Genomic DNA, 12,997 nt, shown 5'->3' on the forward strand with positions numbered 1-12,997 from the left:
GGACAGTGAGAACATGAGTGATCCAGAACCCTGCAGAATGAAACACACTGAAAATCCTGAAGAACAAAGAGGTTGGTGTTTATTCTTCATTCATTCATGATGCTGAAGAACATTCGTGTTAGAAACATTCAAGCACTTCATCACATTTAGATAAACAGTTCAACTATCGAATAGGAACTGAATTTTCAACAAATGTTCAGTAGAGGGAGGTTTGAGAAACTTTCATATTGATTGTCAACATGAGGTCAAACTAAGTATAATTTTAGCTCTGGTTCACTTTTTTTTTGCAACTATGTTGGAATATACCAAATGTTTTATGACTTATGAATTCCAAAAACCAAATGTATTACCCAAATGTTGGATATTTCTCAGTATAGTTTCAACATTTTAGCAATAAACTTTTTTTAGCAATCTTTTTTTGTTGTTGTTGCAATAAACAGTAAACTTTATCAAGCAAATTAACTTTCCAGAATGGCTGACAGGGTTGTGAGCATAACTTAAGCATAGTTACTGTTAAAGTTGTATTTTCCATAAATGATAGACGTTATTCTAATTATATTTCCTTAAAAAATGACTTTGATAGAGAGCAGAGCGGGAAATGAGTTTGCCAAACTGGAACACAGGGAAACTCACTTTATTTAACCCTCTGAGGTCGAGAAACGCGCCGACGCGTTTTGCTGGATTTTTTTCACATAGCAGCAACATAAACTTAAATTGCTCCGTCATTTATGGTTATACAGAAAAAAGAAATATAAAAAAATAATCTGTGATATTTCTACTTTTGTATGTGTCCACTTACATTCAAATCAAAACATTGTGCTTTTGTAAAATAAAGAAAATAAACAGGGTGTGCGTTCTGCCTCTCCGTCGCGGTGAACTTTTTTTTCTTGAGCACGTCTATAAACTGAAACAAAACTCAGCGAATCCTTTTCACACATTTATGAGCCATATACCTTTATACACATTTAAGTGTGTACTTTTAAATGATCGGATTCAAACTGAAAACTCTGTTTAAGTAATTTGTATAAAACCAACAGGATGTCCAGTATCTCAAACGCTTGCTAATTACTTTTTAATTCGACACGCCCACTCGCGCAAAAGTGATTCACATGCAAATCTCCACATGGAACGCGAACGCCCTCGTTACCTCAAACACAAAACACCAAAACACTTCACAAGTCTCTGCTTTTCGTCGAGTTTGGAAGACACGTCTGAGCTTACATTGGATTTACCTCAGAAGAAGAAGAACGCGATTTGAAGACAAGAAAGATGTAAGGTAAGAAATTCTTACTTATTAGTTTATGGTATTGTTGCATAAACTTCACATTGCAGTTGAACTGTTGCTAGATATATGGTGAATATTATACTATTTAGACCCGTGTTTCCTGTTAAATACTGTTTGTGGATATCTGCTCAAACATAGATATGTATAACCATAATGTTTAATATTTTGGAGCGCGATCGCGTTTGAATGTATCATATTTTGGAGCGCGCTGTGCGTTTGAATGTATCATATTTTGGAGCGCGATTGCGTTTGAAAGGAAAAATGCACCAAACATTAGGCTTTATGTTTTTACTATTATCTCATTTCATATCATCATAACGAATGGAAACATTTGAAGTAACATAAGATAATCAATATATTTTTCTCTAGCGTAGTTGTTCTTGAAATCTTTTGGAAGATTTAATTTATTGTTATTATTATTTTATGCAGCACTGCGTAGCCTATGCCTACAAGGCACAACAAACCTGGTGTTCATTATATATTGTTGGAAATGTGTGTGTGTGTGTGTATTCTGTGAATTTTTTTAATAAATTTTAACCAGAAAAATCTAAAATCTATTCCCAAAATCGTGCAGCCCTATAGTTTCTCTTGATATCAGTATGTTCACAGTTTTTTTCTTTTTTCTTTTCTTTCAGGGACCAGATGCAACTGAGTCCTGCTGACTTCAACATTCACATGAGTCTCTGTACATGAACATGGTAAAGTGAAAATCAAACACCTTGGAAATGAATGGTATGTACAATGTTTTTAGGAATGGCACAAAGGTCTCTGTCTTTGGATCATTGTTTTCAATGTGCTCTTTTGTCATTTGTTGTGTATTTTTGGATTATGTTGTGTTGTAAATAAATCCAAACAATCTAAAAGCCATTCTTTTTTAAATCTCCTCATTCTTTGTGCAAGGTTGCTCTGAATGACAGGGCCTGATCGCTCCTAATAGGGCAGTTAGGGGAGTGTCTTTGTCTTTCTCAGGTGTTAAAAGCTTACATATTCATGAGATGATCACGCCTCTTCGCATATGGCTTTGTCACACAAAACACGTCTTAGAAATTTTAAATCAATATATTGTCTTATCTGAATGAGCAGTCAGGGTGATTTTCACATAGTTTTGGAGCAAATATTCTAGGCTATGTCATACAATTTTCAAAAGTCTTGTGAAGAAATAATCAGTATGGGTTTCATGGCCTTATTTCAGTGAGAATTTTTTTTTGTATTTTCACAAACCACGCATAAATGTCATTATCTCAAAACTACAAACTTTTACATACATGCTGCTGATATATTATTGTAGCAGAGTTTGTGCTGAATACAGTGTAATTAGACTTTAGCCATGAAAATGTCACTAGTAACAGAAAAAAACACAAATGTCAGAGCATGTCAGAACACCTCCAGGGCCAGAAAACAGCTCAGACCTCAGAGGGTTAACTTTATTTAATTAATAATAAAAAAAAATAAAAAACAGCAAAATGGTAATATTTTATAGCAGTTGTCTACTTTAATGTTCTTTCACTTAATTTATTTTCTCTTGTATTATTTTGATGAATAATAATATTTTTGTTTCACTTCAGACCTGATGGAAGAGAGCAAGGAGAGTGAAGAACTGAGTGAAGTGAAGGAGGAGAGTGAAGAACTGAGTGAAGTGAAGGAGGAGAGAGAAGAACTGAGTGAAGTGAAGGAGGAGAGTGAAGAACTGAGTGAAGTGGAGGAGGAACATCATGTCAAACCTGGAGAAAAACCTTTGAGTCGCTCAAAGACTAAAAAGACAGTTTTGAAGAAAAGAAAAGACAAGAAATCTGTCACCTGCACTCAGTGTGGAAAGAGTTTATCAAGCAAACAACACATTGAGATTCACATGAGAATCCACACGGGAGAAAAGCCTTGCGCATGCGATCAGTGCGGGAAGAGTTTCACACAATCATCATACCTTAAGATTCACATGAGAATCCACACTGGAGAAAAGCCGTTCACATGTGATAAATGCGGGATGGACTTCACACAAAAACAACATCTTAAGTATCACATGAGAATCCACACGGGAGAAAAGCCTTGCGCATGCGATCAGTGCGGGAAGAGTTTCACACAATCATCATCCCTTAATGTTCACATGAGGATCCACACCGGAGTGAAGCCTTTCACATGTGATAAATGCGGCAAAACATTTCTCTGTGCATCAAACCTGAAGTCACACCTGACAGTTCATACGAAGGAGAAGCCGCATTCATGTTCTGTGTGTGGAAAGAGTTTTTCATCGCTGCCATATTTAAAAGTACATCAGAAAATCCACACTGGTGTGAGAGAGTACATGTGCTTTGAGTGTAAGTCGACTTTTATTACAGCGGGCAGTTTAAAACTGCACGAGATTATTCACACTGGAGAAAAACCTTACAAGTGTTCACACTGTGACAAGAGATTCAGTCACTCATCATCTCTGAAAAAACATGAGAGGATCCACAGCAGAGAGAAGCCGCACACGTGTGATCAGTGTGGAGAGATTTTCTCTTTTAAAAGTCACCTGAAGCGACACATGAAGATCCATGCAGTGGATAAACCGGATCACCATGATCCATGTGGAGAGAGGTTCCTTCAGTTATCTTCAGTTACTCACTCAAATGGAAAACAACGTGACGTGAACAAGAAAGGAAAAACAGAAGCCAAAAAATCTGTCACCGCTTCAGGTCTCCTGCCCTCAGTGTAAAAAACGCTTCAATGTAAATCAAGTCTGAAGATTCACATGAGAGTTCACACTGGGAAGAAGCGGCTCAGGCTTTCACTCTGAAATCACTTCTTCTCATTCTGAAGAAAGACCATATAACTGTGATCAGTGCGGTAAACAGTTTCATTGGGCGTCAGTCCTGAAGAAACACCTGAAGATTCAAGTCAAGTCAAGTCAAGTTTATTTGTATAGCGCTTTTCACAATACAGATTGTATCAAAGCAGCTTCACAGTATTAAATTAAAATAATACAACAAAGTTTTTTCAAGAGGAATTTATTGATTGATAAAATTAAATTAAATATCCCCAAAATATCCCCAACTGAGCAAGCCAAAGGCAACAGTGGCAAGGAACCGAAAAACTCCATCAAGTGACCTAATGGTGTCCTAAAACTCCATCAGGTGACCTAATGGAGAAAAAAAACCTTGGGAGAACCCAGGCTCAGTCGGGGGCCAGTTCTCCTCTGGCATTTATGAGATAGAGGCCGGATTGTAGTTTGAACTGTAGGATTATAAGAATGCCTGGCTGAAGAGATGCGACTTTAATCTAGTTTTAAACTGGGATAGCGAGTCTGAGCAACGAACAGTATCAGGAAGACTATTCCAGAGTTTTGGAGCCAAATGTGAAAATGCTCTCCCTCCTTTGGTGGTTCTGGATATCCTAGGTATGACCAAAATCCTTGAATTTAGTGATCTTAAAGAGCGCGATGGATTATAGGGTGATAGAAGATCCGTTAAATAGACTGGAGCTAAGCCGTTTAGGGCTTTATAAGTCAGTAGCAATACCTTGTAATTAATACGGAACTTTATAGGTAACCAATGCAGTGATGATAAAATCTGTGTTATATGATCATATTTTCTTGATCTCGTAAGAACTCTAGCGGTGGCATTTTGTACTAACTGTAGCTTGTTTATTGAGGATGCAGGACAACCAGCTAATAAAGCATTACAGTAATCCAGTCTCGAGGTCATGAATGCATGAACTAACTTTTCTGCATCAGAAACTGATAGCATATTACGTAGCTTAGCAATGTTTCTAAGGTGCAAAAAGGCTGTTTTTGTAACATATGCAATATGATTTTCAAAAGATAGGTTGCAATCGAGTATAACACCCAGGTCTTTTACTGTAGAGGATAAAGTAACAGGACATCCTATGATGTTAAAGTTGTATTGTGCGATGTTTTGTGGGCGGTTTTTTGAACCGATAAGTATTACCTCTGTCTTGTCTGGATTTAATAAAAGAAAATTACGCGTCATCCAATCTTTTATATCTTTAACACACTCTGTCAATTTGGAAAATTTAGCGTTTTCATCCGGCCATGATGAAATATATATTTGAGTGTCATCAGCATAACAATGGAAACTAATTCCATGTTTCCTTATAATATTTCCAAGTGGCATCATATATATTGAAAATAACAGAGGGCCTAACACAGATCCCTGCGGCACTCCATAGTTTACTGGAGTTATGATCGATTTTTCTCCATTTAAATAGACAAAATGGTAGCGGTCAGATAGGTATGATTTGAACCAGCTTAGTGCTTGTCCTTGAACACCAGTATAATTTTGTAGTCGATCTAAGAGTAATGTATGATCTATAGTATCGAACGCAGCACTATATAACAATAACGACTCGGGGTAAATGTGAATTAGCTCAAGAATATAGGGAATTTTGGAAATATTAATAAATATGACTCATGGTCATAATTCATAAGTCGCATGTACATTTATTTTATCAATTATCGAGATTACCTTGTTCTGTACTGTCTGATCATTACAGTTAAGAAGGGGTTATCCCTTTTCAAACTCCAAGAAAGTTTTATCTTCTGGCCACGAATATCAAACTTACTGAGTTTCTGAATTAAGAACTACTAAATGTAGTTTATATCGAGCTTGTAGCTTAGATCTTGAAGTTTCATTGACTTTATAAGGCGGGTCTTCAAACACAGAGACAATTAAAAGTATAAATGGGTTTATTAATAAAATGGCACACACTAGAGATTATATAACCTACAAATATAAACGTACGTAAAAATGCAAACAAACAAATAAACATTTAACCGAAACAAACATAAAACATAGCGTGATCAGAATGAAATGAAATGAAAGAAAGAAAGATATAGAGAGAGAGATAGAGGGTAACTTAAATCACAGACCTAAGACCTAGACACCTGGAACAGCTTTTATAGGAATCAATATACTTGCGAGTGCTCTTTCTGGTCAGGCTGAAGCTGATGCAGGAAGCGCGCGTGTCTGGCTGGTTTGCGTCTAGCTTCGTCTTCTGGGTCGTTTCGCAAGACGATGTAAAGGCTCACTTGAATTTAACGTTACCGAGAAAGTTCAGATTCGTCTCCCGGGATGGGAGAGGCTGGAAATCTTAGTTGCAAGGGACGCAGCTACGACTCGAACATGTGCTCGCTCGATGGAGAAGGCCAGGCCTCCAGATGTTCCTTGGAGAAGCGCTGCGCCGGGGGGGAGAAGAAGGTCCGAAGAGAGGAAGTTGAGTTGGAAGAGAGAGAGAGCGAGGAAACTGAAGGTCTGGACTTTTATCAGTGTCCCATGTGCCGTCCCCTCCTTCGTGTAGGACGAATCAGCTGTCGAGAATTTTCGAGCGGGAAGATTCCTTTGTCCGGTTAGACACGCCCACTCGAATGAGTCATGATTGACTTTAACTTGAGAGGATTTTCTCCAGACATATGAACTTATAAAACAATGCGCATCACTGAATTCTGCTATCGGAATTCAACTCCGTTAGCTGGAGAGGATTACAGAGATATCAAAAATAGAATATAGGCTTTGTAGCAATTATTTGTATTATGCATTTGTATAGGCATTTGCAGTTCTATTAATGTTACAAATAGGACATGTATGCTTTCCTATGGTTTACACACACCTCTTAACACACAAATTTATATATTTAGTACATTTAAGAGTGACTTTATGGGTAAAAGTCCTTTTCTGTACTTTTCTGAAAGGGGGTTTTCTGTTTCAAAGTCCAGAGTGTGTTTGTGTGTGTGTGTTGGAATGTTGCGACCCTGTTATCTCATGCATAGGGCTGGCTGAGCTTGGTGGTCAAATTTTATGACCACACTAGATGTCGCCTTGTCTACGGCAGTTCATTGGAACTAATGTCTTTAAGGCGACATCTAGTGTGTATATATCTATGCACCAGTCTGCGCACACGTCAGATCAGATCACTTGGACATGGCTGTGTATAAGAGGTAAAAACGATATAAATACTGTTCGTTTTCTCACACAAACCGCTCGTTTCGTGTCTTAGGCCGTCAATGTGTATTTACGATGGGGAATTGTTTAATTTGGACGATGGGGAATTGTTTTAATTTGGACTCTGTGCATGCTCTTTGAGACCGTGACCATAGACCTGCATTATATGACTGACAGACAAGAACGGTTTGACCTAAAAATATCAAAATTGAAACTACTGCGGAAAAAAAGACACCTACATCTTGGATGCCCTTGAGGTAAGCTAAAACATACCAAAATTTAATTTCAAAGTGAACTATCCCTTTAACACTAACCTGCTGCCTGCGATTGGTCAAAAAAGAATAATACCATTTTATAATAAGTGGATTAACTTTAAAATCATTCAACCTTGCAATTAAAAGATGTGGTTGCAACATATTAAAAGCTGAGCTAAAATCTACAAATAAAAGACGTGCATACGAGCTCGGATCCTCTAAATGCCTATTTATAAAATGTGTTATAGCTATAACAGCATCATCTGTACTTCTATTGCTTCTATAAGCAAACTGAAATTGAAACTCAAACTGATAGACCACTCACGTCTGTTTTTACAAAATTAATCATAATTTTCTCCAAACACTTCATTATTATTGAAGTAAGTGCTACTGGACGATAATCATTATTCTCCTTACAGCTAGCCTTTTTTGGGACGGGGATAATAGTGGAGCTCTTCCACATAGAGGGAACTGTATGCGTGTCTATAGATTTCTGATAAATAGGGCACCAGGCTTCGGCCAGCTCTCTACTACAAGACTTTAGTAACCGCCCAGAGATGCCGTCCGGCCCAGAAGCCTTGTTAGGACAGACCTGTGAAAACAGTCTCTCCACCATGTTCTGGTCAATAATTGTTTTAGGATTATCCAATATAGACAAGGCATCCAGTGCATTTACCTGCTCCTGTGAGAAGTCTCTTACATCAAATCTACAATAAAAGTCGTTCAACTCATTTGCCTTTGCCCCCTCATCTATCACATTGATAGATCTTTTGGCTGGAACCATGTTTGTCATGTATTTCATAGAATCCCATAATTTTTTGGTATTCATAGTCAAACAATGGGCCTCAAATTTCTCCCTCTCCTTTCTCCTAGCTTTCCTTAGTTTATAATTCAGTTCCTTCTGTACATCTTTCATAGCTGCAAGGTCTCCTCTCCTAAAAGCCATTGTTTTCTGGACTATGCACTCCTTAATTTCCTTGGAGATATAAGATTTATTGTTTGGATATATAGTTATTATTTTTTGGTCTAACACATTATCTTTACAGAAAAGTATATAATCTGTCATAGTCTCTACGGCCTCCTCTAGATCCAAACTTTGAAAGACATTCCAGTCAGTGCAAGAGAAGCATCCCTTTAACGTTTCAATTCCATCATCATTCCACACATATACAGTTTTAGTTTGTGGTTTACTGCTCTTAAGCATGGACTTATATGTCAGAATTAAATGGACAGCATTATGATCAGAGGAGCCTAATGGCGATTTAATCTTAGCTGTATAGGCATTCTTAACATTCCCATAACATTTGTCCAAGATGTTTTTGCCTCTCGTATTACAGTCCACATGTTGATGGAATCCAGGCAACACAGCATCAAGTTTACAATGATTAAAATCCCCTAAAATGAAACAAGGTGCTTCAGGGGTACGACTTAATTGTCTATGAACACAGTCTGCAGTAAGTTTAGCTGCGTCTGCAGCATTCCCACTAGGTGGAATATAAACAGTACATATTAAAATGTTTCCGAATTCACGTGGAAGATAAAAAGGCCTAAGGCTTACACATACCAGTTCTATGTCGGAGTTACAGAGCCGCTCTCTCACGGAGAATTGCGAGCACCACTTTTGGTTAATGTAAACACAAATACCGCTCCCTTTGCTCTTGCCTGAGTTGTCGTTCCTATCAGAGCGTACCAGAGAGAAGCCTTCCAGGGCAACGAACGAGTCCGGCACGTCCTCTCGTAACCACAAGCAGGCATGAATCCCGGTACTCATGTCGAACTCTGGTATTGACTCTTAGCTCCTCAACTTTGCTTCTCAGGGAGCGGGTGTTGCAGAGAAGCATTGAGGGTAGTGGTGGTCTTTCTGCCCTTCTCCGAAATCTCTGCCTTACACCCGCCACGTTTTCCCCTCTTCCGCGTCCGTATCCGACGGCTTTCCCCCACTGTTCTCGCCTGTAATTCCCTCGGTAGCTGGGGGGCGAGTGTGTGACTAGGCTGGAACAGTAAAAGTTGGTCACAGGTATAGCACAGAACCGCCTCCGACATCAACAAGTCCTGATTCACCAGCATGGAATCGCTTGGAATCAGCCATACGGCTAAAGTCAGCATCAGTCCTCTTAATAAAAACAGCATCGTGTACATCGTGTGCCCAGATTGAGCAGTGTAAAAAAAATAAAAAAAATAAAAAATAATAAAAACGAACACAAGACAGCAGCACGAGGTAGCCCGGGTCGCAACAGAGCAGCGCCACCGGAAGTATCACCTCCGGTGGCCTCCTAAGAAGAGGCCATAACACTTTTAAGAGAGACATGAATCTGATATTATTTTAACTCGTTCTTCATTGTTTTTCATCAGAACATCTAGTTTCTCTTCCACTTCTACTCTCCCACGCAAACACAAGATATACTTTCATGTATCTTTGAAACTGGACACTTCTTTTCTCTTCTTCTCTTGAGATGCTTTGGCTCTTATAAGTCAGTAAAGAGAGAGATCTGTCGCATTCTCCTTCAGTTTTACTTAATGTCTGTAATTGCTTCATGTAATGATTGATTAAACTTTATAATTTTTATCAACACCTCATTGTTATTGTCTGTTTTTATTTTCTGGTGATTCTGCTTGAATCAGGAATAATTTTAGATCTGAAAGTTATGAAGTATCCTGTTATGATTGCTTTTTGAGCTTTCCACGTTTTAATTTTCTCAAAATAGCTTTTAAATGGCGAATACATTATATTTCACTGCACACATGACTGACACTGAATGAGATTGCTGTCTGTCTCCATTATTAACAGTTTCACCCTTGATATCCAGTATCATATATACATTTCAAAGAGTCTGTTCTAGTCAGTTTGATGTTTCATTCACACCATGAGGCTTCATGAAGTCAGAACAATTACTATGAACTTAAAGGTAAAAAAAAAAAGGTTGGGAACCACTGATCCATGTGATAAATTGATAATTTGTGATAAATAACGGTTTTGTCTTTCAATGGAGCAGTTTAACAGGCTTTTATCATCTATCCTGACTCAAATAATGTGTTTCTAACAGCAAACACTCAGAATAAAGTGAGATGATCTGCTGATGATCCTGAATGGCTTGTTGAATGAGTGTTGATAGTCTGAGGCTCATCAATATTAACAGATCTGCTGAAAACACTCTTTATTTCATGACAATAGTTCCTGTTTTCACCTCATTTATTATGCTGATGTCTTCAGATCTCCTGTAAATTGACACTTAAAGCTCATTTCATTGGTGTCAACAGACTGAGGGTAATTGTTGGTTACAAATACAAATGTATTTTTGTTGGTCAAATGCTTTTCTTACAGTTCTTTACTACTTTCTAGATATTTGCCCTTATTTAAATAAAGAAACAGAATAATATTATAAATAGAAATAAAAATAAAAATTTGTGAAATTGCATATATTGTTTAACGATAGACAGACAGATACATTATTAATTGTGCCAATTACCATATGGATAAAAGACAAAAAGAGTATACAGCCAAAAAAATAAAAATATATATATATATATACAATTTTCAGCTGCTGCCATGTTCTTTTAATGCCTGCTGGATTGCATCTACATGAAAATTAAAATTAGGTTGAATAACATACTGTTCTTCCAGTTTCACCTCTGATATTATAACAGTTGGGCAAGTTACTCTAAAATAGTTATTACTAACTACAAATGACACATTCAGCAGTGTAATTAGGTTAATGTAATAATGACTATCTTTATAAGGTATTGGTCTACTTATTACTAATTACTAAATCCCATTTCAACCTCAACCACTTGAACAATACAAGGAGAGACAAGAAACTGCACTTTTAATGCTTTCAAATAAACAATATACAATTGCATGAATTATTCTAGAACTGACCAAAGTGTGTAGAGGGAGAAGGTTTCATTAAAAATATACCTTTTAAAAATGTATGTTAAATATACAGAATTGTTCTATAGTCTAATGCAATTACATCAGATTTTACTTAAGAATTAAGAGTAATCCCTTTAATTAAATTACAGTATTTAGATTACTTGGTAATTAATTACACCCAACACTGTATAACTAATTGAAATGTAAATGTACGCATTGACTCAAGCAACTATTTTCTCCCTAGCTAACTCTCTGTCCTTCGCTGCTGGAGCTGATATTTAAAACATTATAATAATAATGTTCGTACTCTCCATATGCTTGCAGAAGCTCATCCAGTTCTGCTGGTGAGAAATATGAAGACCTCTTTTTGTCTGGCGCTGTTGCCATGGTGACGCTTTTTATAGTTGAAAATATATTTACTTGCATTTAATGTGTTTTTTTAATGTGTTTAATCTGGTCTTTGACCCTATAAAAATAAACGTAGTTACTGATATATTTTTGGTTTTGGCAGATCATCTCCTCCAACCAATCTGCAGTTCAGTCAGTGAAGCTCCGCCCACAGCAGTCACATGGACAATGAAGCTCCTCCCACATCAATTACATCATCAGTGAAGCTCCTCCCACAGCAATTCTCCAATAAATGCTGTAATTTCCCATCAGCTACAAGTGAAGACGAGCATCAGAGCATCAGGAGGAGCTGAAATCTGCAAAGACTGAGTTTATTAAAGAGGACAGTGAGAACATGAGTGATCCAGAACCCTGCAGAATGAAACACACTGAAGATCCTGAAGAACAAAGAGGAGGTTGGTGTTTATTCTTCATTCATTCATGATGCTGAAGAACATTCATGTTAGAAACATTCAAGCACTTCATCACTTTTAGATAATAAGTTCAACTATGAAATGGTACAGATTTTCAACAAATGTTCAGTAGCGGGAGGTTGATATTGTCAAATGTTCTAAGTTGCACGGGTCCCACACTTGAAAGCGGTTCCTTACTTCTGAATTGAACAAGAATGAGACTTAAGTTGCCTTTTCTCAATTTATTGTAGAATTTTCAGTAGGTGAAAAACCTTTAAAACCACACACAACAAAGCAGTGTAAATATTTACAGCAATGCACATGAATTAAACCACCACAATTTCACATTGTACATAATTTATACGGGTTTAATTAGTAAGCGTTAGCACAATACTATTTCTTTTTATTAATACTATTTTACACCATAGCAAATAAGTTTTCAAAGAGTTAGCTTTTATCAGCAGATTTGTATTTCATTCGAAGGGAATTTAACCATGTTTACCATAATAAATATTCTAACAAATGAATTGATTTCACATTAAGACAGTGAATTTTAGACAGAACATTAATTTTAGCAAACTGAATATATTAATCATTTCTTGATAATATACTTTTTTTAATGATTGTTAACACTACTAGGCGTTTAGGCTCAGCAATTTAACCACTAACCTAATCACAGATACCAAAATAACAATGATAAATACCCAAGTCCATAACATGCACATTTACACGAAGCCACCAAACGCAGTTATTAGTGCTTAGATAGCGCAACGCAAACATTTCCTCTTACCGGCAGTCTCTTCAGAATCAAAACCATCCCGTTGTCATTAGCTCTGTTTTATATTTGGTTTCTG

General features: G+C 37.1%; 1 protein-coding gene across 2 annotated transcripts in view; it reads left to right on the forward strand.

Annotated features, from left to right (window-relative positions):
- Window positions 1–12,997, forward strand: part of LOC309501050 (uncharacterized protein) — a 75,706-nt gene that overhangs the window by 58,531 nt on the left and 4,178 nt on the right. The window contains exons 1-2 of one of the 2 annotated variants that reach the window (XM_082172997.1): window positions 11,004–11,731; window positions 11,855–12,146. The exons of the other annotated variant lie outside the window; for it this stretch is intronic. Coding sequence (XP_082029123.1) covers window positions 12,086–12,146 — 61 coding nt within the window. The 5' untranslated portion in view covers window positions 11,004–11,731; window positions 11,855–12,085. Of the gene's footprint in view, window positions 1–11,003; window positions 11,732–11,854; window positions 12,147–12,997 lie in introns of those variants that run through there. 2 annotated transcript variants of the gene reach the window in all.

The sequence above is a fragment of the Leuciscus leuciscus genome (genome assembly GCF_965113295.1).
Source record: "Leuciscus leuciscus genome assembly, chromosome: 1".
Taxonomy (NCBI): domain Eukaryota; kingdom Metazoa; phylum Chordata; class Actinopteri; order Cypriniformes; family Leuciscidae; genus Leuciscus; species Leuciscus leuciscus.